Source organism: Gadus chalcogrammus, chromosome 4 (genome assembly GCF_026213295.1).
Source record: "Gadus chalcogrammus isolate NIFS_2021 chromosome 4, NIFS_Gcha_1.0, whole genome shotgun sequence".
NCBI classification, from domain to species: Eukaryota; Metazoa; Chordata; class Actinopteri; order Gadiformes; family Gadidae; genus Gadus; species Gadus chalcogrammus.
Window position 1 is genome coordinate 4,758,933 of NC_079415.1, and position 24,712 is coordinate 4,783,644.

The 24,712-nt window shown below is 50.6% G+C and overlaps 3 protein-coding genes across 3 annotated transcripts in view; 2 read left to right on the forward strand and 1 right to left on the reverse strand.

Moving 5' to 3' along the window:
• The first annotated feature begins 224 nt into the window (after positions 1–224).
• Positions 225–17,162, forward strand: aldh1l2 (aldehyde dehydrogenase 1 family, member L2). The gene is made up of 23 exons (XM_056588135.1): positions 225–434; positions 1,689–1,833; positions 2,548–2,782; positions 4,079–4,244; positions 4,655–4,756; positions 5,554–5,643; positions 6,013–6,147; positions 6,694–6,819; positions 7,529–7,620; positions 8,454–8,601; positions 9,393–9,512; positions 10,058–10,185; positions 10,604–10,754; positions 11,639–11,709; positions 12,054–12,159; positions 12,558–12,645; positions 12,777–12,870; positions 13,370–13,469; positions 13,817–13,915; positions 14,241–14,406; positions 14,534–14,639; positions 15,151–15,350; positions 15,959–17,162. Exons 1-23 carry the CDS (start codon positions 387–389, stop codon positions 16,012–16,014), a joined length of 2,772 nt encoding a protein of 923 aa, XP_056444110.1. The 5' UTR covers positions 225–386; the 3' UTR covers positions 16,015–17,162.
• On the reverse strand, positions 15,468–19,222 carry nopchap1 (NOP protein chaperone 1). Its single transcript, XM_056588136.1, has 4 exons — positions 19,000–19,222; positions 18,777–18,851; positions 18,464–18,597; positions 15,468–17,885 (listed from the first exon to the last, which is right to left on the reverse strand). The coding sequence occupies exons 1-4, from the start codon at positions 19,205–19,207 to the stop codon at positions 17,715–17,717; spliced, it is 588 nt and encodes a 195-aa protein (XP_056444111.1). The 5' UTR covers positions 19,208–19,222; the 3' UTR covers positions 15,468–17,714.
• A 200-nt stretch (positions 19,223–19,422) lies between these two features.
• The window catches only part of slc41a2b (solute carrier family 41 member 2b), a 23,999-nt gene continuing 18,709 nt past the window's right edge, over positions 19,423–24,712 (forward strand). The window contains exons 1-4 of the mRNA XM_056588137.1: positions 19,423–19,929; positions 20,942–21,402; positions 21,466–21,782; positions 23,208–23,315. Of these exons, the coding sequence (XP_056444112.1) occupies positions 21,117–21,402; positions 21,466–21,782; positions 23,208–23,315 (711 nt within the window). The 5' untranslated portion in view covers positions 19,423–19,929; positions 20,942–21,116. The remainder of the gene's footprint in view (positions 19,930–20,941; positions 21,403–21,465; positions 21,783–23,207; positions 23,316–24,712) is intronic.

A 24,712-nucleotide genomic window follows, 5' to 3' on the forward strand; every position in this document is an offset into this window, starting at 1 on the left:
GCCAATCAAAACAGTTATGCTCATTATTAAATCCCCTAAAAGAGTACGACATAATAAAACAAACGTATGCATCAAGTCAAATGTGTAACTCAAAATTAATCAATTATTCATCGCTTGAAAAATTGGAATTGTAGTACAATATCGGCGAGCACGCGCACCACGCGGCTGAGCTCCGCTTGCCAAGATGCCGTGAACGCGCACGCACGGGGGGTGGACGTCATACGTAAAGGAGGCAGGCAGAGACTGTCAGTGCTGACCACTGCCTCTGTCACGGCCACGCAGCGGAGCAGGTGTGTGTGTGTGTCAGTGTGTGTATCCCGGGACACACATCCTCGTACTGGACACGTTATCCTTTTCTTGTGTTGGTTTTTATAATTAGAGCAATCATGTTGTGGACAGCCAATCAGGTCCTCCGACGGTTCTCCACCACCTCCGTAAGTACCCCGCTGCACTGCTTATGAACGGGTTATTAATATAACACTGTCCTCCTATGGAGAGGCTAGGCATGACTGCGTTATGTTACTAACATGTCGAGCTGGGGACGTTAACGTCGCTGCAAGACCTGTGCAGCCCGTGACAGTGCGTGGCTTTAATGTGTTACAGTCTGCGTCTGTAGTTGTGTTAAACGGTATTATGCATGTGATGCCATTTGAGTGCAAACCGTCTGCACTCACCGGCTGTGTGCCACGTTCAACGTTCAACGCCCCGGTACCGTCACCCGGTTCCCCCGGCACACTCCCCCCCGCCGCCGGCCATACTGTACACCCTCTCCGCGAGTTGCATCATCCTGAGCAGAACCGTGAGCCGCTTAGCAGCCTGCAGGACTGGATGTGAAGCGTCTGGTGCAGGGACACACTTACCAGTCCTCCCCTCACATCTAATGTTATCTTGGGCGTTTTAATGAGTAAACATTAACTGTTATGCATGGACAACACTCGGGCAGTTTTGTTCTGTTATGCATTTTATATATATGTTTATATATATCAATGATTATTATCTACATTCTGGGGATTCTTCACTTCATTAAATTGTTCTTTATTATGTCAGTGCAGATTAGGGTCATATCATTTTGTAACGTTCAAGTGTAGCGCAAATGCTGCCTCGTGCCGATCTGTCAGAAACGCGACACCTCGGACCCGCCTACTCTGCATGTGGCGCGGGCTGGACGGTGCACCCCAGTGTGTTCTTCCACTTTATAGGAAGCCTGGGCCTCCCTGCAGCCAATCGGGTGCCTTCACACTGATGACATAAACACTCGCTTTTCCCTGTGGTTTCTTCCAAGAAGGCCACCAGTCAGAGACTATTTTTGGGGCTCAAAACCTGCAGGAAGTAAAGCGATATTAGGGCTTGAGTGTGTGTAGTGATTAAAGTCATTTGATGTATAGTTAAACCCCCAAAAGTTCACTTATCAATTAACGGAGGTTTGATTAATAATTATCCACGTTTTATGACTGGCGGTTGAGCTTTGTCAGAGAAATATTCAGTCAGATGTAAAGAAAAGCATATCCAGTTGACCTGGTGGTCCTTCTCCATGTTAGGAGCTGAACTCGTGTCTGTCTTATCTGTGGACCCCCAGTATATCTGACCTCTGTGTGTGTGTGTGTGTGTGTGTGTGTGTGTGTGTGTGTGTGTGTGTGTGTGTGTGTGTGTGTGTGTGTGTGTGTGTGTGTGTGTGCGTGCTTCAACAGCATTACTACCAGAGCAAGCTGAAACTGGCTCTGATTGGCCAGAGCCTGTTCGGACAGGAAGTCTACACCAGCCTCAGGAAGCAGGGGCACAAGGTGGTCGGTGTGTTCACCGTACCTGACAAGGATGGCAAAGCGGACCCCCTGGGTGAGCTGTCTGTCTGATTGACTGTCTGTCTGTCTGTCGGTCTTTCCACTCTATCTCTCTATCTGTCTGATGGTCTCTCCGCTGTCTGTCTTTCTGTCTGCTGATCTCTCCGCTGCCTGTCTGTCTGTCTGCTGGTCTCTCCGCTGTCTGTCTGTCTGTCTGTCTGTCTGTCTGTCTGTCTGTCTGTCTGTCTGTCTGTCTGTCTGTCTGTCTGTCTGTCTGTCTGTCTGTCCATTAGTCTCTCCACTGTTGTTTCTGCCTGTGAGTTGGCCACTTTGGCTGTCCGTCTCTCTGTCCGTCTGTTGTGTCTGTCTCTCTGTCTGTCTGACTACTATGATGCTCCCCCTCCTCCTCCTCCCCCTCCTCCTCCTCCCCCTCCTGCTCCTCCCCCTTCTTCTGCTCCTCCTCTTCCTCCTCCTCCCCCTCCTCCTCCTCCTCCTGCTCCCCCTCTTCCTCCTCCTCCACCTCCTCCTCCTCCTCCTCCCCCTTCTTCTGCTCCTCCTCTTCCTCCTCCTCCCCCTCCTCCTGCTCCCCCTCTTCCTCCTCCCCCTTCTTCTGCTCCTCCTCTTCCTCCTCCTCCTCCACCTCCTCACCCTTCTTCTGCTTCTCCTCCTCCCCCTCCTCCTGCTCCCCCTCTTCCTCCTCCCCCTTCTTCTGCTCCTCCTCTTCCTCCTCCTCCTCCTCCTCCTCCTCCTCCCCTTCCCCCTCCTCCAGCGGTGGCTGCGGAGAAGGACGGCACCCCGGTCTTCAAGTTCCCGCGGTGGCGTGTGAAGGGGCAGCCCATCGCGGAGGTGGTGGAGGCGTACAAGTCGGTGGGCGCCGAGCTCAACGTCATGCCCTTCTGCTCGCAGTTCATCCCCATGAACGTCATCGACCACCCCCGTCACGGCTCCATCATCTACCACCCCTCCATCCTGCCGCTGCATCGCGGGGCGTCCGCCATCAACTGGTGAGCAGGCACGGGTCACACGGGTTCATGTCGCTACTGAGGTGTTGACTCAAGCGTGACTGCGTGTGGATCGTAGCATAGCATCATCTAGCAGTGAGCTAGCAGTGAGCTAGAATCGAGCACTATATGCTATATGATGCTATATTGTGAGCCACACTGTGTGGTTCGTAATATAGCATCATCTAGCAGTGAGCTAGCAGTGAGCTAGAAGTGAGCACTATATGGTATATGATGCTATATTGTGAGCCACACTGTGTGGTTCGTAATGTAGCATCATATAGCAGTGAGCTAGCAGTAAGCACTGCTATATGATGCTATGTTATGATCCACAAAATGTGTGTTGGTCATAACATAGCATCATATAGCAGAGCGTTTGAGATAATAACAGTTAATTGGTGAAGAGTAGTTAGACGGAGTTATGCTGTGACTAGGGACTGATCAGAGTGAGGCTACGCAGAACGACCACCTGTCGCTCTGTCCGTCTGTCTGTCCATCTGTCTGTTTTGCTTTGGTTCATGTTCGTTTGGATGCTGATGGAAGTTCAGCATTTGAATATGAAAATAGATTCTCAACTCTGTGACGAACTTCATTTATAGCGTTTTTTTTTTACCGGTGTCATGTCGTGTTATTACGCCGTGTTTGTGTTTGTAATGCATTTGCCAACGTTGATTGACAAAGTATTTGATTCTTCGAAATCTTTCACAATCCGTTTACAAACCCACAACTGGTTGGCTCTGACCCGTCACACCTCCACAGCGGAGCGATCAAAGTGACCCCAGCGTGCGGTTGTGTGTGCCGTTCTTATCGGCGTTGTGTATCAGCTGTGCGATGCCTGCCAGAAGCAGCAACTGGTTCTTTCCAGCTCGGGCAAGGAACGGGTTTCGCGCTCTATAACGCGCGTATTTCTCTCTGTGTGTGTGTGTGTGTGCAAATGATTTCTGTGTGAACAAATTCCTTTGTGGTTGTCAGAGTATGTGTCCTTGCCTGTGTTGGTCATTTCTACGGGTACTTCATAGACAAAATCTGTTTGTCATGTTTGTGTGTGTGTGTGTGTGTGTGTGTGTGTGTGTGTGTGTGTGTGTGTGTGTGTGTGTGTGTGTGTGTGTGGCGGATGTATAACTCTCTGGCTCTGTGTGTTTAAAGAATGTGTGTTTGTAACTGATATATAACTCTGTCTCCTTGTGCATTTGTATTTGAGAGAGAGTGTGTAACCAATGTGTAACTGGCTATCTCTCTGTGTGTGTGTGTGTGTGTGTGTGTGTGCGTGTGTGTGTGTGTGTGTGTGTGCGCGTCCAGGACCCTGATCCAGGGCGACGCCCAGGCGGGGTTCAGTGTCTTCTGGGCGGACGATGGCCTGGACACCGGGCCCCTGCTGCTGCAGAGGTCCTGCAGCGTGGAGCCCAACGACACCGTCGACTCCCTCTACAACCGCTTCCTGTTCCCCGAGGGCATCAAGGCCATGGTAACCCCCCCCCCCCCCCCCCCCCCCTCCCCTGGATTGACCCCCGACCCCCCCCCCCCCCCCTCGGACTGACTGGTGCGCTCCCCCCTGGACTGACTGCCCCCCCCCAGGACTTACTGCCCCCCCCCCCCCCCCCCGGACTGACTGCCCCCCCAAGGACTGACCGGTGCACCTCCCCTGGACTGACTGACTTGAGGGGGGGGGGGGGGGGGGGGAAAGACCTGCGTTGTGACTTTGATCTTCACAGACGTGCCGTACCGAGAACTGTACTGTTAGCTCACGTGTGTTAGCTCAAGTGTGTTAGCCTCACGTGTGTTAGCTTACGTGTATTAGCTTACGTGTGTTAGCCTCACGTGTGTTCCTGCGAGCGTCCCGGGCTGATGCGTGTGCTCCGGGGGCGGGGGCTACAGGTGGAATCGGTGCAGCTCATCGCGGACGGGAAGGCGCCGCGGGTCGTCCAGTCTGAGGAGGGGGCGAGCTACGAAGGCATCCAGAAGAAGTCCAACGCCAAGGTGAGGAGACCACACACACACACACGCACACACACACACGCGCGCCCGCACAGGCACAGGCACGCAGGTGAGGAGACCACACACACACACAGGCACGCAGGTGCGTCTGGAGAGGGGTGGCTAGCTGTCAATAACTTTCGCTGGCGTTGTCCAGGTGTTGCTAGATGTTATATTTGTATTTAACATGGTGAACTCCGTTTTGGTGAGTGTGTGCAAACGGTGAAATCAGTTCTGGTGAGTTGGTCTAAACAGGGTGAAACCAGTTTTGAGAGGTAGGTGAACACAGGGAAAGAGCAAGGCCTTTCTCATGGTTATCAGCTGCTGGCTTCTGATTGGTGGAGCTGAGATACGTCTCCGTAGAACAGAACTTAGCTTCCAAGGAGGCTATTCTTAGCAGAGGCGGAGGGTTGCACCCTCTGCCTGCTGTTTAACTCTCTGCGCTATTCTCAGAACCGCTGACGAAATCCAGCTGAGTAATCAAATGTTTCCCTAGTCGCTCTCTTTCTCTATCTCTGTCCAACATTCTCACCTGTTCCTTTACCTTCCGCTGTCCCCTTCACTCTCGTTTTTCTGTCGGTTGCTGTCTGTCTGTCTGTCTGTCTCCCTCTGTGTGTGTGTGTGTGTGTGTGTGTGTGTGGTGTGTGTGTCTGGTGTGTGTGTGTGGGTGTGTCTATCTCTCTCTCTCTCTGTCTGTATGTCTGTCTCTCTGTCCCTCTCCCCCTCTCTCCCTCTCCCTCCCTCTCCCCTTCCCCCTCCCCCTCTCCCTCCCTCCCTCCCTCTCCCATCTGGTCCTCTAGGTGAACTGGGCCCAGCCAGCGGAGGCCATCCATAACTGGATCCGAGGCCACGACAAAGTCCCTGGAGCCTGGACCGTCATCGATGGTCAGGTAGGCGTCCTGGAACACTTTATATATAAACATGTACACACATGCAAACCCAGAGATACATGCTATGTATACAGTCAAGTATACTACACACTGTATTCCACACCATATATAATACAGTACACATACACACATGGAATGGTTTGTATGGTACAGTATGTGTAGTATATATTATAGCATAAGTAGTTTTGTATTGTATGGTACACTACAATGTATGGTAGCATTGTGGTATTGTATTTGTAGTATAGTAAAGAATCTGTGCTAAGATATAGTATATGTGTGTAGTGCTGTGTACTATAGGTTGTACATTATACGCATGCTAACCCAGGGGTCACCACGCCTCCCCCCCCCCCCCCCCCCCCCCCCCCACAGAACGTGACCCTGTACGGGTCGTCTCTGCTGAGCGGGACCCCCGCTGACGGCCAGCCCCTGGAGGTCGAGGGTCTGGCCACGCCCGGCCTGGTCACCAAGACCGGCCTGGTGCTGCACGGCTCCGACGGGAAGGCGGTGCGTTGCTGGGGCTTAGACCTCCATGAGCACTCTCTCCGTCTATTAGGACTCTCTGGTCGTCTATTGGCACTCCCTGCTCCTCTTTTAGCACTCTGCTAGTCTATTAGCCCTCTGCTAGTCTATTAGCGCTCTGCTAGTCTATTGTCACTCTCTGTTCCTCCATGAGCACTCTCTGGTCATCTATTAGCACTCTCTGGTCATCTATTAGCACTCTCTGCTCGTATGTAAGCACTCCCGTTCAGTTAGCGCTCTCTGGTTGTACATTGTCACTCTCTGCTCCTCTATTGGCAGTCTGCTAGTCCATTAACACTCTCTGCTATTCTATTAACACTCTCTGCTAGTCTATTAGCACTCTGCTTGTCTATTAGCAATCTCTGGTGGCCTATTAGCACTCTTAGCTATGCCATGAGCACTCTCTTTCAGTAATCACCCTCTGCTCCTCTCTTAGCACTCTTTACTCCTCCATGATCACTCTCCCGTTGTGTATGAGCCCTCACTCCTGATCCCCTCATGCTTACCTGTTCTCCGTCTCCCGCCGCTCAGCTGCTGGTGAAGAGTCTGCAGTTCGAGGACGGCAAGATGATCCCCGCCTCCAAGTTCTTCTCGTCGGGGGAGAGCTCCAGCGTGGAGCTGAGCCCGGAGGAGAAGGCCCAGGCCGAGGAGATACGGGCAAGTCCTGCCGCGCCACAGCGCTCGCGACGCACACACGTACACACACATGTACACACGCACACGGACACACTGACACGGATACACGGATACACGCACTGCATGCATGCACCCAAGGGCAGATTTGCATGCAAGCATGCACCCGCACATACACGCACACTCGCACTTACACACAGGCGCGCGTGCGGTCACATGCACACACGCACGACACTACACACACACACACGCACACAAACACACAGACACACACACACACACGCACACACGTGCGCACGCGCACACACACACTGACATGCATTCAGCGCCAGCGTGTGCATGAACTATTCTATAGTTGAAGCCCAGCCTGGTGTTGATGCTAACCTGGGCGTTGCATTCTCCACCTTGACGGTGCGCTCAACTATTCAAACTTTGACCCCGGTTGACGCTGACAGATCACAGCTTTGTTGACTTGAATCCAAACTGAATCCAAACGCCACCGGCTTTCTTCGTTCCTAAACCCAAATCCTTATCCCCGTATCCCGAACTCCCGCGACTGTCAGCTGCTTCTGTCTGATGGTTCGACTGCTACTGTCCGGCGGTTCGACTGCTTCTGTCCGACGGTTCGACTGCTTCTGTCTGACGGTTCGACTGCTTCTGTCTGACGGTTCGACTGCTTCCGTCTGACGGTTCGACTGCTTCTGTCTGACGGTTCGACTGCTTCTGTCTGCAGGCCATCTGGAAGGGCATCCTGAGCAACGTCCCGGCCGTGGTGGACACAACAGACTTCTTCAAGTCGGGCGCAGCCTCCATGGACGTTGTCAGGTGAGGGGGGGCTGGGGGCTGGCTCCATGGGTGGGGCGGGGGGGGGGGGGGGGGGGGAGCTGGAGGCGTCAGGAGAGTTTCCGGCTTCATGAAAGGAGTGCGTGGCCGGCAACATCAACTCTGGTTCCTGGAAGAATGTGCACAATGGAGTCACACATTCCAGACCAGCGGCATCACCGGTCCAACCTCTCTGCAAACAGTTCACGGAAAGAAGGGTGTGAAGTATCGTGTTGTATTAAGTGTGGTGCCGTATGAAGTTATTGTGTGAGCTACGAAGCAGAACTTCCTTATTTTATAAAACAGCCCAGAGCGAGGCTGTAACGCTGAGTGGCCCTAACCCTCTAACCAGTTCTGTTGCTTCTACTATGAGACTGTTTGCATAACCATGGCGATGTGCTTTGTAGCCACCGCTGATGGAAGGGCCTGACTCCTGCGTGGGAGGAGGGGAAGGGGGGGGGGGGGCCGTCCTGCGTGGGGTAAACAGAAACGGCAGCAGGACGTGGCAGCATGCTAAAGAACAGCTAGTCCTCTGGACCCAAAGGCCCTGTACCAACACTTAGTGTGTGTGTGTGTGTGTGTGTCTTTGTCTGTGTCTATGTGTGTATGCGTGGGACTCTGTGTCTGTGTGTGTGTGTGTGTGTGTGTGTGTGTGTGTGTGTGTGTGTGTGTGTGTGTGTGTGTGACTCTGTGTGTGTGTGTGTGTGTGTGACTGTGTGACTGTGTCTGTGTGTGTGTGTGTGTGTGTGTGTGTGTGTGTGTGTGTGTGTGTGTGTGTGTGTGTGTGTGTGTGTGTGTGTGTGTGTGTGTGTGTGTGTGTGTGTGTGTGTGTCCAGGCTGGTGGAGGAGGTGAAGCAGCGCTGTGGGGGGGTGGAGCTCCAGACGGAGGACGTCTACATGGCCTCCACCTTCCAGGACTTCGTCCAGGTGTTCGTCAGAAGGCTCAGAGGGGAGGACCAGGAGGAGGAGCTAGTGGTTGACTATGTGAGGGGGCGGGGCCTATACCGACCTATCACAACCTGTACTGACCAATCACAACTAACCTAGACCAGGAGGAGGAGCTAGTGGTGGACTATGTGAGGGGGCGGGGCCTATACCGACATATCACAACCTGTACTGACCTTTACTGACCTATACAACTTATAACCTATACTGACTTAAACAACTTTAACTAACCTATACTGACTTAAACAACTTATACTAACCTATACTGACTTAAACAACTTTAACTAACCTATACTGACTTAAGCTTATACTAACCTATACTAACCTATACTTACTTATACTTCATCATGGCTGACACTGCCGTGGGTGTGTGAATGTGTGACTGTATGTATGAATGGGTGACTGTGTATGAATGGGTAAATGTGTCTATGAATGGGTGACTGTGTGTATGAATGGGTGGCTGTGTGTATGAATGGGTGAATGTGTCTATGAATGGGTGACTGTGTATGAATGGGTGACTGTGTCTATGAATGGGTGACTGTGTGTATGAATGGGTGACTGTGTGTATGAATGGGTGACTGTGTGTATGAATGGGTGACTGTATGTATGAATGGGTGACTGTGTGTATGAATGGGTGACTGTGTGTATGAATGGGTGACTGTGTCTATGAATGGATGACTGTGTATGAATGGGTGAATCTGTATGAATGGGTGACTGAGTGTATGTGTGGGTGAATGTGAGGCAGTATTGTAAAGCGCTTCAGGTGGCCACCGGTTAGCAAGGCGCCGCGTTAAGGCAGTCCGCTCACCGTCTCCTCGCCGTTCCTCCAGGCCACGCAGGACATCAACAACATGACGGTGAGGATGCCCCACCAATGCTTCATCAACGGCCAGTTTGAGGACGCCGAGAACGGGAAGACCTCCGACACCATCAACCCCGCGGACGGATCGGTGAGGGGACCCCCCTGTTCTGAAGCAACACACGAACCCCCACACACACACACACACACACGCACACATAGACGTTCAGCGTTCACCTGGACTTTGCATAGCCTCCCCCCTTATGTGTTTCATGTTTTATGTATGTCTATGTAAAACCTTTATGTATGCGTCGCCGACGCTCTCTGTTAGCCCAAAGCAAATTTCTGTCGTGAGAGAGACAATAAAATACTTACTTTTTTACTTACTCCCCCAAACCCTCACACCCCTCCTACACACCGATTGTATGTTGGGCGTCCTGTAATTTAATAATAGTACTTAGCATCGTGTAGCGTCTGATCCTAGCTATCTTTGTTGCATACAGGGAATCGGTTAACCTAGTGATTGTTAGTGCTTGGAACTTGGTTCTATGAACATCCTTACTGTGCCGACAGCTCTTTCTTCTGAAAAATGTACTCATTGTAAGTTGCTTTGGATGAAAGCTTCTGCTAATGTAATGTTAATGTAGCCGTGAGGAGAGGGTGGGTGTGACATTCATTCCCGTGTGTGTTCTGCAGTTGATCTGCAAGGTGGCCGCCTCCTCTGTGGGCGACGTGGACCGCGCCGTGGCCGCCGCCAAGGAGGCCTTTGAGAACGGGCCGTGGGGCCGGATGAACCCCCGGGACAGAGGCAGCATGCTGTACAGGTCAGCACCGCCGCCGGGGGCAGAGGGCAGGGGGGCGGGGGACTGTGGGCCGGGGGCGCCCTCTGGTGGAGAAGCACTGTAACAGGACTCTCTGGAGCTACGGAGAGGGGGCGCCCTCTGGTGGAGAAGCACTGTAACACGTCTCTCTCTGGAGTTACACAGAAATACGCATTTAAATGTGACTGCTTCAGTGGAAAGCGTGCGAAAGGCTTACGACAACGTTATAATGTGAAAACAAAAAAGGACCTCTCAACCTAGCTGATGATAAAAAATTAAATGACAGACAAAACACAGATGATAAAGACCTTAGTAATAAAGACAATCAATCTCATCTCTCTCCCTCTGTCCCTCTCTCTCACTCCCCCTCCCCCTCTCCCTCCCCTCTCTCTCCCTCCCTTCCCCCCATCCCCCCCCCCAGGCTGGCTGACCTGATGGAGGAGCATCAGGAGGAGCTGGCCACCATAGAGTCCATGGACTCCGGGGCCGTGTACACCCTGGCCCTGAAGACCCACGTGGGCATGTCCATCCAGACCTTCCGCTACTTCGCCGGCTGGTGCGACAAGATCCAGGTACACAGCCGTGACCTAGGCGTGACTGACGAGTGAGGTAGGAGTGAGGTAGGAGTGATGTAGGATGGACTTAAGGGCTCTTTATGGTTCCACGTTCACGCAACGCAAGGGGGTTACCGACCCCTTTACGTCCTTGCAGGACCCTCCCTGCGTCGACCGCAAGGGCCGGACGGGCGCCGCCTAAAAATCGTACCCTTCCGTCGAGGCGACGCAGCAGCGAGGGCTGTGATTGGTCCGCTTCCTAAACCCTGACGCAGAACCATAAAGGTTCACGACTGCGTCGAAGCGTCTGCGTGGTCATTGCGTTGCGGGGAAACGTGGGACCATAAAGACGCCTTTAGGCGTGAGGAAGGAGTGACTTGGGAGTGATGAAGGAGTGAGCTGAGAGTGAGGTATGACTGCGATGAGAGTGAGGGAAGAGTGAGCTAAGAGTATGGTTTGAGATATGAATGAGATAGGAGTGTGGTATGACTGAGGGGAGAGTGAGGGGAGAGTGAGCTAAGAGTATGGTTTGAGTTATGAATGAGATAGGAGTGAGGTATGACTGAGGGGAGAGTGAGGGGAGAGTGAGGTAAGAGTATGGTTTGAGTTATGAAAGAGGCGGGAGTGAGGTATGACTGAGATGAGAGTGGGGGGAGAGTGAGGTAAGAGTATGGTTTGAGTTATGAATGAGATAGGAGTGAGGTATGACTGAGATGAGAGTGGGGGGAGAGTGAGCTAAGAGTATGGTTTGAGTTATGAATGAGATAGGAGTGAGGTATGACTGAGATGAGAGTGAGATGAGAGTGAGGTAAGAGTATGGTTTGAGTTATGAATGAGGCGGGAGTGAGGTACGACTGAGATGAGCGGAGCTGCTGGTTGAGATGTTGCTCTACCCCCTCCAGGGTAAGACCATCCCCATCAACCAGGCCCGGCCCAACCGCAACCTGACCTTCACCAGGCGGGAGCCACTGGGGTGAGGCCGGCGCTAGCGTCACTCTCTCTACATGTCTGCCGGGGTTCATTACAAGGCTCCCTGCATTACAATGCTTGACTTGACTTATGTGTGTGTTAATTAAGTTAGTTTTTAGTTAATTGCCCCATGTCTTTATCGCACTACATTTATTTTATGATTATATATGTATATGTATGGATGTGTTTTCTTGTCAGAACTGAAAGTATTTGGTTAAAAAAAACTGGCTTTTAAATATTTATTATTTTTCAAACCGTACTATTGGTTAGGACTTTGAGATCATTTGGGTAATATAACCGGTATACAAAGTTACATTTTATCGTATCTTAATGATCCATTTTCTGCAGTGTGTGTGCCATCGTGATCCCCTGGAACTACCCCCTGATGATGCTGGCCTGGAAGAGTGCAGCCTGCCTGGCAGCAGGAAACACCCTGGTGCTGAAACCGGCCCAGGTGGGGAACACACACACGCACACATGTACACACACACACGCACGCACACATGTACAGAGTCAGACACGCACACATGTACAGACACACACGCACGCACACATGTACAGACACACACACGCACACATGTACAGACACACACACGCACGAGCACATGTACAGACACACACAAAAACACTGAAACAAACTGACACACACACACACACACACACACACACACACACACACACACACACACACACACACACACACACACACACACACACACACACACAAGCACACACACCCGCACACAAAAACACTGAAACAAACTGACACACACACACACACACTCACAGATATCTAGCAATGCAGGGATTTTCTGTCTTAGACCAAGTGTGTGTGTGTGCGTGTGTAACTAGGTCACTCCCCTCACTGCGCTGAAGTTCGCTGAGCTGACGGTGAAGGCGGGCATCCCTAAAGGAGTCATCAACATCGTCCCGGGATCGGGTGAGTCTGGTCCCGCTTCGGTCCGTACCGCTCTGAGAGAGTCTGCTCTGGGCCTCACGCTGACCTCCGTCCCCCCACCCTAACCTGCTCCTCCTCCTCCTCCTCCTCCTCGGACCCCCCCCTGGATCCAGGCGGTCTGGTGGGCCAGCGGCTCTCGGACCACCCGGACATCCGCAAGCTGGGATTCACCGGCTCCACGCCCATCGGGAAGCACATCATGCAGAGGTGCGTCGCCATTGGATGCTTTCAAAACGTATGATCTCCGCTGATTGGCTGACGCCGGTGTTTTACGATCTCTCACGGTTCTGTGTTTCACGGGCCCAGCCCCTCATGGTTCTGTCTGTTCTCTGTCCGGTTCCTCATGGTTCTTTCTGTTCTCCTCATGGCTCTGTGTTCTCCTGGTTCTTCACGGTTCTCTCTGTGTTCATCTGGTTCCTCACGGTTCTCTCTGTGTTCTCCTGGTTCCTCACGGTTCTCTCTCTGTGTTCTTCTGGTTCCTCACGGTTCCCTCTCTGTGTTCTCCTGGTTCCTCACGGTTCTCTCTGTGTTCTCCTGGTTCCTCACGGTTCTCTCTTTGTTCTCCTGGTCCCTCACGGTTCTCTCTGTGTTCTCCTGGTTCCTCACGGTTCCCTCTCTGTGTTCATCTGGTTCCTCACGGTTCTCTCTGTGTGTTCTCCTGGTTCCTCACGGTTCCCTCTCTGTGTTCTCCTCTCCTCCTCTGCAGCTGTGCGCTGAGCAACCTGAAGAAGGTGTCTCTGGAGCTGGGAGGGAAGTCTCCGCTCATCATCTTCAGCGACTGTGACATGGACAAGGCCGTCCGCATGGTGAGACACGGAGACGAGCAGCGTCACACCGTCTGTAACCATAGTAACCATAGCAACCCTGGCGACCTTAAAACATCCGTTACCGTTATCAGTTTTTTTAAACTTCCTTGTACCGATTCTGCTGCAAACACCGAATCGGTCCACGACCCGATCTGATCATCCTTCCCGTCGTCATGGGAACCAGCCAGTCGGCTTGATTAGCGATCTACTGTATTGGACGTGGAGCACAGAGGCCAGTGTTGTTTGGGAACACCTGGGTGAAGTCGCCCTGATCAGTGATCTCCCCCTCCAGGATGTCAACGGTCACGTGACGCTGTGTGTGTGTGTGTTGTGTTCCCGCTCCGCAGGGCATGAGCTCTGTGTACTTCAACAAGGGCGAGAACTGCATCGCGGCCGGACGGCTGTTTGTGGAGGAGTCCATCCACGACGAGTACATCACAAGAGTGGTACATCCCAACACTTCTCCTCTCTCTCCCTTCTGCTCCTCTCCCACAAACACCTCTCTCACTCACACTCTGAAGCATATTTTCTACTTCTTTAATATATTTTTACATGCTAGACACTAGAAAATCCTATTTCGTGTCTTCCGTTTGAATTGTTTGATTAATGAGTAGAACAACACTAAAAGAACCGATTGTATTGAACCATCTCTTTCGAGGGATCATCTTACATTTGTAATATCACAAATGGCCACTAGATGGCCGAAATAATCGACAACAAAAGGAAAACATACGTCGCTGAGCAACGCTCTCTCTCCGCCCGACCGCGCAGGTGGAGGAGATCAAGAAGATGAAGATCGGAGACCCCCTGGACCGGTCCACGGACCACGGGCCCCAGAACCACAAGGCCCACCTGGACAAGCTGGTGGAGTACTGCGAGGTGGGAGTGAAGGAAGGTGCCACGCTGGTGTGCGGGGGCCGCCAGGTGGACAGGCCAGGTACTGCACACAGTCCACCGCACATTTATTGGTATATTTACATTAATTTGACACATGTCTCCATGGTCCAGTACTTGATTGTATTTTCTATTGGTATATGTATATGAATTTGACACATCTCTTCCAGGGTTCTTCATGGAGCCCACGGTGTTCACGGGCGTTGAGGACCACATGTTCATCGCCAAAGAGGAGTCCTTTGGCCCCGTGATGGTGGTGTCCAAGTTCAAGCAAGGGTGCGTCGCCTCCTGTTGACCGTTCAACATTCTGCTTCACTTTCTCTGTTCATTCTCAAGTCGCTTTTTTGATATATCTATATCTATATATATGTATATGTGTCTGTGTCTCTGTCTGTTGAATGTATGTGTATATGTATTCATATGGTTATGCATATAGCCAGATCTAGACATGGGTAATACATACATCCATAAATATGTTCTGTGTCTGGGACAAACGGTCGTAACTGCGCTGCACTTACTCATTCCCGGGCTGCAGCTTCCCCTCCCTGTCTGTGTGGAACAGTTGAGACTTTTCCTCTGTGTCTGTGAGGAACAGTTGAGACTTTTCTTCTGTGTCTGTGTGGAACAGTTGAGACTTTTCCTCTGTGTCTGTGTGGAACAGTTGAGACTTTTCCTCTGTGTCTGTGAGGAAGAGTCGTGACTAACCCCCTGTTCCCGGTCTGTCTCCGCTCCACTGTGAGGAACAGTCGTAACCAACCCCTCGTTCCGCTCTCTCCCTCCGCTCCAGGGACGTCGACGGCGTGCTGGCGCGGGCCAACGACACCGAGTTCGGCCTAGCGTCGGGGGTGTTCACCCAGGACATCAGCAAGGCCATGTACGTGAGCGAGAAGCTGGACGCGGGCACCGTGTTCATCAACACCTACAACAAGACGGACGTGGCCTCGCCCTTCGGGGGCTTCAAGCAGTCGGGCTTCGGCAAAGACCTCGGTAAGTCCCGGGGCGGGAGGGACGGCACTTTGTGATGAGGTCACGTGTTGTTTGACCTTCACCGTCTGCATTTCTGTATATCCTTAAAGGGGACATATTATACCACCAGGTGTGAGTGTGAGTAGCCATTACAAGCAGGATGACAAGCGGAAGATTTTCAAAACGGCTTGTAATGGCTAATCACACTCACACCTGGTGGTATAATATGTCACCTTTTAACATCTTTGTATTTTATTGCCATACTTGATTATTCATAATCTATTTATTTATAGGCTTCTCCTTGGTATAATAGTTCTATCTTGAGCAGATAAACTTGGACAGATGGTTATCATTTCCCTCTAGATTCATAAAGTCCTCAATGTGGGATATTTCAATGAAGATTGAAATATCCCAAAAAGCTTGTCAGCTTTTTGTCCACAGTCTGTATATATTAATGCTCGGCAGAGAGATCAACTCTTTAGGGTTTAATGTTAAGACACTTATGTGGTGGTAAATTGCCAACTGTGATCAGGCGTCCGTTTGTGTCAGTGTCCTGATACGAGCGGATTATCAAAGCTCTGAATTAGTATTATTAACTCAAAAGTGATCCTCGCTTATGTTGGTTACAGGGGAGGATGCTCTGTCAGAATACCTGAGGACCAAGGCGGTCACCGTGGAATACTGAGAGAGCAAACCTCCTCTCCTTGGACTCAACTCAAGTTTTGGAACTGGACTCTTCTGCCTGCTCGGGTGGTGTAACCCACCCCCGTAAACAGGGGATGTAACCCACACCACCCGACGGCGTTACCCCAATAAGGGACCGGGGCGCCTGGGGAGGATAGTTAGGACCCCTCTTCTCCAGCCCTGGACCACGTGCCTAACGTTTCCCAGCAGAAACGTGCATCCCACCGCAACACCACGAAAACAGCTTCTATATCTACCAGAACCGAGGCAAGGCGCTCTGCTCTGGGGCAGAGGTGATCCGGCCTCCCTTCAAACTCTGTTCAGTATTTATCTTCACGTTTTCAGTTCTTTCCAACCCACGTCCTGACTATTAGTTTTAAACAGCGAGACCAGATGCTTCATCTCCTTGACAGCCACACACACACAAGATGGCGAGAGAGAGAAATAACAAAATCATGACGACTGATCCGTTTAAAGTGTGAACGTACTGACCGACCTCAAAGAGCAAATTGTTAATCCATTGTAGACCTCCAAGACGTTTAAGAATAATATAATTACCTTTAAGCCAAATCCTTATTGTGAAACTATTGCCAACTTTAAGATGAGACCCTGGAAGGAGATCAAAGCTTTTCATATCAGTGTGTCTTCACGAGTTTCTTCCACAGATCTCAGACATCACAACATCTCTGCCCTTATGAGTCTTAAACGTTAACGCAAGTCATTCGCAACTCTGTCAAATGGATGGTTTATTGTAAATAGTTTAGCAAAAACATTCATAAAATATCTATTTTATATATTTTGAAAGCGCTTTCAGTTAGCAATGGTATATACAACTATGGTATCTTTTGAGACTCTTTACAGTAGATTGACTAGAAAAAAATAACATTGAGCACTACCATATGAAATAGTTTTTCTATTGAATCGGTCTTCACTAAAGACACTAAGGGCTAGGAAATGCAGAGAATCTGTTGTGTGTGTGTACGACTAACGCTTGACGGCCGGTTGAAATAGTATTAAACAATGAAGGAACAGTTTTCTATTCTGTGCGCATGGAAAGGCGCCTCAATAAAGTGTCCTCGGTCATTAAAGGGATCTGGGTTTGGTAAAAAGTTGTGATTTTACTTCTCATAAATCAGTCAAGTCTGCAAATTATCAATATAAAACATTTTTTGGGACATTGACTTTTTACAAAAACGATAAAGTTTCAGTAGCAAAATTCTATATCTTGACCTACAGCAGACATATTTACAGCACAAATCAGAATTATATCGTGGACATTGGACCTGAATGTAACGGATAAATTACAAGAACAATGTGGGGTGAGATTGCAAACCCCAGATGTTCCAGCTCCTGCTCAAAGTAAGATTATTACAACTGATCTAGTGATCTCACTCAAACTCAGACTATATCGAGGGACATCTCCCAGCACTAGAGGCGATTGGTGCTTCAAGTCTGACAATAGCCTGTGGTGACCGAACAGAAGATAGCATCTTCTGTCCAGCACACATCTAGGTGGATGGACACGCCCTCTTGTGGTCGTTTCGCATTTATAACCGCCTGATAACCTTTACAACGACACTAAACACCGTAGAAGATTGAAGGCTTCTCATTGGTCCGGACGTGTCCCATGTGACCTTCCTGAGGCCCAATGGGCAGGCGTCTCAGAGAGCTTCTCTTTAAAGAGTCTGTTGACGCCCCTTCCTACTGCGCCTTCGTCTCCAGGACTTGGATGTTGGCTCTCTTCTTCCTGCTGCCGTCACTGGGGAGTTTGAGGTTCACCTCCTGCTCCTCATCAGAGTCCTCCTCTTCTTCCTCCTCCGATGACTCCTCCTCCTCATCCTCAGATCCACTGAGCTCCACTAAGGCGACGTCCTGCAACACATTCAGAGCGAACACCACCAACCCGTTTACAAGCTGATCTAATCAAATCTACATTTACATTGAGGACATCCAGCAGACGCTTCTATCCAAAGCGAACAAGTACATTTGTCAGAAGAAAGAGAAATGATATACTGCTGTAGGTACAGTGAGGTTGTTCTTAGAAACAAGTTTCACCAGACGCTTCTCCATGAGGCTGATGATGCTTATATAAATATAGGTGCGACTACAAATTCACGTACCCCAAAATAGAATCCAGTGCGAGATAACTTGGCAGGATCATTTTCACTTCATTTGTTATGGAGGATTCAGACAGCAGGGGAAAATACTAGTTTGTCACAGTAGCCATTCTCAGACCATATTGTTAATGTTGACATTAAATACACAAAGCCTGAGGCAGTAGGTCTTGGTGGAAGTAATTCGCTCTTTGTCTTAACCAGGGCTAGAAACTATGGTGTCTGTCTGTTTCATAAGGTTTTCTGTGCCATAGCTACAGCACAGGTCAGATGATTGTTCAATCCCAATAGCAATAGGAGTTCTGTCTCACAACGCAGGACTCCTAGAAGACCTACCATCTCTATGACCCGCTCCGCCTCCTCCACTTGCTCTATGTCGAACTGTCCGGCGGGAGAATCCTGGATCTGCACCATCAACTTGTCGTTGGCTGCGGCCATCTGGGGCAGGAAATTCTGAAGGCGTCCCAACACTGAGAACCGGGATAACGGTTCATACGTTAATCACACTGCACAAAGCGGTGAAGCTAAAGGCTGTATGGTCGGGGTCTTCTTCCACTAGTGCCATGATATGAGATGCAGTAATACTGTGATGTGTAGTGCAATAGTACTGTGATGTGTATCGGTACACATGCACGTCATCCTCACTCACCGCTGCTCCTCGGAAGCTTCTCGGTCTGCAACGAGCTGCTGAGCTTCGGTTTGAGCAGCAATTTGTCATGAATACCTGCAAACCCACAGCGACAGTCAGTCAACAGGAAGTTAAGCACAACACTGACTGCACTGCATTTGCCTGACCGCAAACTATCCCCTTACACGCAACATAATCAGTGACATCTACACACACACGTAAGGGTGAAGTAATAAACTCAGACCTCCTCCGTGGCCGCACGAAAGCAGCTCTGGAGAGCTGGTCTTCTCGGTGTTGACTTCCATCTGTGATGCGCTGCGCTTGATGAAAACATCCATCTGTGCTCTGTAACATGTGTGTCCCTGTTGGAGAGCCGCCGGGTGGAAGGTGAACACTGGTTTGGACGCGTTCCTCTGTAGCGCCCCCTGCTGTGTGGGAGACAGTCCTGACATTGCAGACCTCCATCATTACACTCGTTTTTTGCAGACTGGATACAGATGAGATGCAGAGGTTAAGGTAAGGTATGTTTTATAATCAATAATTATATGTTGTGATTTATATATTTAGCTTCTTTATTTATTCACACTTCAGTACCATGCATAGGCATTATTATAATGTGATGTACTGGTTACTTGTCGAAGACCGTAAACCAAACAGGCTAGGAACGATAGATACGCTATTAAATAAACTTTTTGCAGATTTAGTTAATCTGCAAAAAAGGGGACACGGTGTGCTACGCGCATGTGCAATGCGATTCAACTATGTGTCTGTGACGTCAGCTGGCGCGCCGCCCGATCTGTCAGAGGAAACCTTCCTCCCTCCCGGCTCCTCTTCCTCAGTCGGACCCGAAGTACGCTGTAGACCTCCCGCTGTACATCACCTGGAGAGCTCCCGCTGTACATCACCTATAGATAGACCTATCACCGGACCCTCCCGGACACCACCCGGATAGCGTCATCGTCACTCGGTCCGTGTTCCCGGAGCTCATCGTACCAAGTCCGTGTTCTTGGAGCTCGTCGGCCCGGTCCACCGCTTTCGCAGCTACCGCAGTGTGGGTCAGGTCGCCCCGCGGGGAGCCACGGAGCACCGCAGTGTCGTTGAGGAAGAACAGCAGGGGTGAGAGAGCACAGCCGGGGAGAGACCGCAACACACGGCGTGTTTCTGGGATGGACTGGTAAGACTTTATGGAGTCCTGAGACCTTCTCTGTTTTGGTTATTGTGTCTCTGTATGTGTTGTTCCTCTTTTTGTGTTGTTGTGTTGTTCATCTTTTTGTGTTGTCGGGTAACGTTGTTCCTCTGTTTGTGTTGTTGTGTTGTTGTGTCTCTGTTTGTGTTGTTTCTCTTTTTGTGTTGTTGTGTGGTGTTCCTCTGTTTGTGTTGTGTCTCTGTCTGTGTTGTTGTGCTGTTCCTCTTTTTGTGTTGCTGTGTCTCTGTCTGTCTTGTTGTGTCTGTGTCGTTGTGTTGTTCCTCTGTTTGCGTTGTTCCTCTGTTTGTTGTTCCTCTGTTTGTTGTTCCTCTGTTTGTGTTGTTCCTCTGTTTGTTGTGTTGTCTCTCTGTTTGCGTTGTTGTGTTGTTCCTCTGTTGCTGTTTGCGTTGTTGTGTTGTTCCTTTTTTGTGTGGACGGAGACACACGACGGGCCAACAGTTGTCAGTTTGTATTTGCCATCTCCATAAGGACGATGTCCGTGTGTGATAACACAGCTTTAGAAGTGTTGGTTCTGTGTATGTGGGTCATTAGTTCATCCAGGGTTTGACCGCAGATCTGTGTCGGATCAGTAACGTGAGGACATAAGATACACTTTATGTACTTTTAGGAGGTTTTCCTATAGCCTGCAACGGTGTGTAATAACATGTTCTTCAGTTCAAGCAATGGTCAACCTTATAGAAGGACGATTTCCTAACATAATAGTCAACTTATTCACCTTATTCACCAAGCCAAAATCCTGGTTGGTGTAAAACCCTTCTTGGCAATTAAATCCTTTCCGATTCTGATTTCTGATTCTGATTCTGATTCTGAACTTAATCAGGAATAACCTGAAATGCTAGTGTCAATTCAAACGTGCGTAGCGTACGTCGACCAACTTGTCTTGATGTTGTTTGAACCTCCTGTCGGTTCTGGATCAGATATGGTTCTCCTGAACGGGATGGTGCTAACGTTCCTCTCTCCTCCCCTCTCTTCCCCCCAGCGCCCTCGTCGTGGAGACCAACGTCCAGGGAGTCTGACCGCGTCCCCCGTCCGTCCGTCCGTCCGTCCGTCCTCACCCCCCTACCCATCCGTCCTCAACACCCTACCCGACGGTCCCCACACCCCGCCCGGACCGAAACGGAGGGAGATGACCCATCGCCCCTCCGGCCCGCACCATGAACCTCCCGTCCCTAGGGGGCGCAATAGGAGAGTCCCTGGGCTCTAACCTGACGTCACGTAGCATGAGCGGCGGCGCCGGCGGCGGCTGGAGCGGCCTCACGCTGAAGCCCGCCCCCTCCGGGCGCCTGGGCTCGCTGTTCCACACCATGGTGCCCACCGGCTACACCAAGCTGCAGGACCAGGAACGCCTGGCCATGGTGGACATGGGGTCCAAGCCCGACGACGGCGGCGGTGGCCCGCACACGCACGGCGGCTACCGGGGAGCAGAGGGGTCCGAGGGGGGCGGCGGGGGCGGCGGCGGCGGCGGAGGAGGAGGGGGAGGAGGCGGAGGAGGAGGAGGAGGAGGGCGGCGCCACCTGGACCGCGCGTCGCGCTCCTCGCTGAGCCAGTCGGACTGCGGGGACGGGCGCTACGGGGAGGCGGAGCCTATGCTGCCCGAGGGGCGGCTGTCGGGGGACGAGGGGGAGGAGGAGGAGCGGGAGGGGGAGGAGAGGGAGGAGGAGGACGACGACGAGGAGCGGCAGGTGACCTCCTCGATGGCGTCGCGGGCCGCCAACATGCCCAAGGAGTCGCCGCTGGCCATGGCGCTGCAGATCCTGGTGCCCTTCCTCCTGGCCGGGTTCGGGACAGTGTCGGCCGGGATGGTGCTGGACATCGTGCAGGTAGAGGGACTCGGGGACCGGGTACCAACCCTCGCTTTACCCTTTAGGACGTTTAGCCAAAGCGGCTTGCGAAGGTTCATTTACATTGCGTTTACATTTGGGGAGTTTAGCAGACGCTTTTATCCAAAGCGACTGGCGATGGGTGCATTTGTCGGAAGGAAGAGAAACAACAACAACACATCGTTGTTGGTACAGTAAGGGTGTTCATAGAAACAAGTGACAAGCACTAACAATCGCCCTGTTGGTGCAGTAAGGGTGTTCATAGAAACAAGTGGCAAGCACTTAAAATTGCTAGGTCTACCCAACCCCCGTGTGCAACGATGATTGCTAGGATAAGGAGCTACACAAGTGCTGTGTTTAAGTGTAAGGACGTACAACATACATAAGTGTGTACAATAAGTGCCAGAACGTAGAACGTACAATAAGTGTGTGAGGGTGGTAAGGGGGGAAGCTATGCAGGGTCTTGGCGAACTCTGAACTTGTGAGTCTTGAGTCTTTTGCGGAAGCTGGTTCATGCCCACGTTCACACGCCAACAGGGGAGTCAACCACGCAAAGCGACACTCAGGCTGCTCAGGGACACCTCGACAGCCAGCAGCAGGGGAGCAGGTGATGAAACTAGCAACCTTCCGGTTGCAGTTCAAATCGCTCTACCTCCTGAGCCAAGCCGACCCTACCACCTGCGTCTCGATTGGTAGTAGCAAATATTCAAATGAAAGCATAGGGGGGAGTGTGAACCATGAAGTATTTTGTATTTGCATGACGGGGGTTACGGCAAAGCGTTGGACCAGAACGCAGCAGAAGTACCGCACCCTCAAAGCCAAGTCCACGTCTTGGAAGGAGAGCCTGCCACGTCAGCAGAGCGAGTCCGACCTGAACATTGTACAGTATAGACATTCTGAGGAGTGCACCGACACTCGAGATCTCAGCGACAGTGGGACTGATGCCCTGCCCAAGGGAACACAAACAGGCTTTAGACACTCACACTGCACTATATAATGTATTGGCCCCGATATGTTGGCACTTTAACTGGTCTGATTGCATTTTAAAGCTCTTAATAGCTTCAAGGATCCTTAAGGCTATTGCAGCTTTAAGGATCCTTAAGGCTATTAAAGCTTTAAGGATCCTTAAGGCTATTAAAGCTTTAAGGATCCTTAATGCTATTGAAACTTTAAGGATCTTTAAGGCTATTAAAGCTTTAAGGATCCTTAAGGCTATTAAAGCTTTAAGGATCCTTAATTATATTGAAACTTTAAGGATCTTTAAGGCTATTGAAACTTTAAGGATCCTTAAGGCTATTCGACTTTAAGGATCCATAAGGCTATTGAAGCTTTAAGGATGCTTAGCCTGTTCCTAAGGGCCTCTTTGTTGATGTGGCAATGTGTGTTGGTTTTGTGCATGTGTGTGTGTGTGTGCGCGTGTTGAAGCACTGGGAGGCGTTCAGGTACATCACGGAGATCTTCATCCTGGTTCCGGCTCTGCTGGGTCTGAAGGGAAACCTCGAGATGACGCTGGCCTCCAGACTGTCTACTGCGGTGAGAGAGACACACACACACACACACACACACACACACACACACACACACACACACACACACACACACACACACACACACACACACACACACACACACACACACACACACACACACGCGCGACACACATGACACACAATTATTGTGGTGGATGCTGTTCTGTTTGTTTTTCTCCCCACTATTATGTCACTTATCTGCTGTGAAACCTGCTGTGTGTGTTTGTGTGTGTGCGTGCGTGGGGGCGGCTGTTATGTCATGACTCGTCTCCAGTCTAACCTCAGGCCTTGGGCTGTGTGTGTGTCTGTGTTCGCCTGCTCTTTGTTAGCTCAGGGTTGGCGCTCCACTCAGCTCGTCCTCCCGGTTTTCAGAGCTGGAGTTTCCTGCTCCACCACATGCTGATCTCTGCGATCGTTAGCTAATGGGGCCGGGCCGTTAGAATTTAATAGTGTTTCGTTGCAATCATCAGCAGATTCTAAATTCCTGTTTGTTCAAAGCTGCCAAAATATTCGCCCATTCATCTCCCAAAATGAAGTTCCTCTCTCGTAAGTGCAGCCAAAATGCACCTATGTCTTATTCTTTCTCCAGCGATGAGTAAGAATTATGGCTGCAATAAGCTCTTGGCAGCAGCCCCTGCTTCCACTGTCACTGGTGCCAGTCTGTAAATGTTTAATACTGTGAACAATTAACGGCACATTAAGGCTAATGCGCTGCCCACGTTAGCCTGATGCTGTGTCACACTGGGAGGACGACTCAGGATAACCTCCCACCACTGTCAGGGGATGCTGCTGTCCTGTTAGCTCTACTCAGCTAGCCATAGAGCACTAGCCTTAAACGGTTCACTACAAAATAATTGTTATCAACTAGTTACTCATCGTTAAGTTCTATGACCTTGTGCTACGTTCTTACTGTAGCACAAGTCTGTTTACTACTATAACCCTGTGCTAGCACCCTATGCTATGTTTTTTTTACCCTATAACCCTGTGTAAAAACTCTATGCTAGCTGCTAACGGTTTAGTACTATAACCCTATGCTAGCACCCTGTGCTAGCTTTCTAATATTTATTACTGTTATCTCTGCTAGCAGTAAAGGATAGCTTCTAATTGGTTAGTACTATAACCCTTTGTTAGCACACTATGCTAGCATATAACTGTTTGTATTGTGCGCATGTGCTAGCACTCTATGATAGCTTTTAACCGTTAAGTACTATAACCCTGTGCTAGCACTTTATGATAGTTTTTAACAGTTTAGTAATATGACTGTTTGCCCGCTTCTAACTGTTAAGCACCATGAGCCTATACACCTGGGTCTGCTTGAACACTGGGCCTTCGTCTCCCTCTCTCCACATGGCCGTGTCTGCTTTCACAGCCCTCTGCCCAGTCAAGGCTTCTATTGTTCGG

What these genes read in the sequence shown, in the direction of transcription:
- aldh1l2 (XM_056588135.1), top strand. Translation starts at nt 387, where the DNA reads ATGTTGTGGACAGCCAATCAGGTCCTCCGACGGTTCTCCACCACCTCC. An exon ending in AGAAGAAGTCCAACGCCAAG is followed by an intron (nt 4,757 to 5,553) that starts GTGAGGAGACCA and finishes CTGGTCCTCTAG; the next exon opens with GTGAACTGGGCCCAGCCAGC. An exon ending in CAACATCGTCCCGGGATCGG is followed by an intron (nt 12,646 to 12,776) that starts GTGAGTCTGGTC and finishes CCCTGGATCCAG; the next exon opens with GCGGTCTGGTGGGCCAGCGG.
- nopchap1 (XM_056588136.1), bottom strand. Translation starts at nt 19,207, where the DNA reads ATGTCAGGACTGTCTCCCACACAGCAGGGGGCGCTACAGAGGAACGCG. An exon ending in TTCGTGCGGCCACGGAGGAG is followed by an intron (nt 18,852 to 18,999) that starts GTCTGAGTTTAT and finishes GTGGGTTTGCAG; the next exon opens with GTATTCATGACAAATTGCTG. An exon ending in CGGAGCGGGTCATAGAGATG is followed by an intron (nt 17,886 to 18,463) that starts GTAGGTCTTCTA and finishes AATGTGTTGCAG; the next exon opens with GACGTCGCCTTAGTGGAGCT.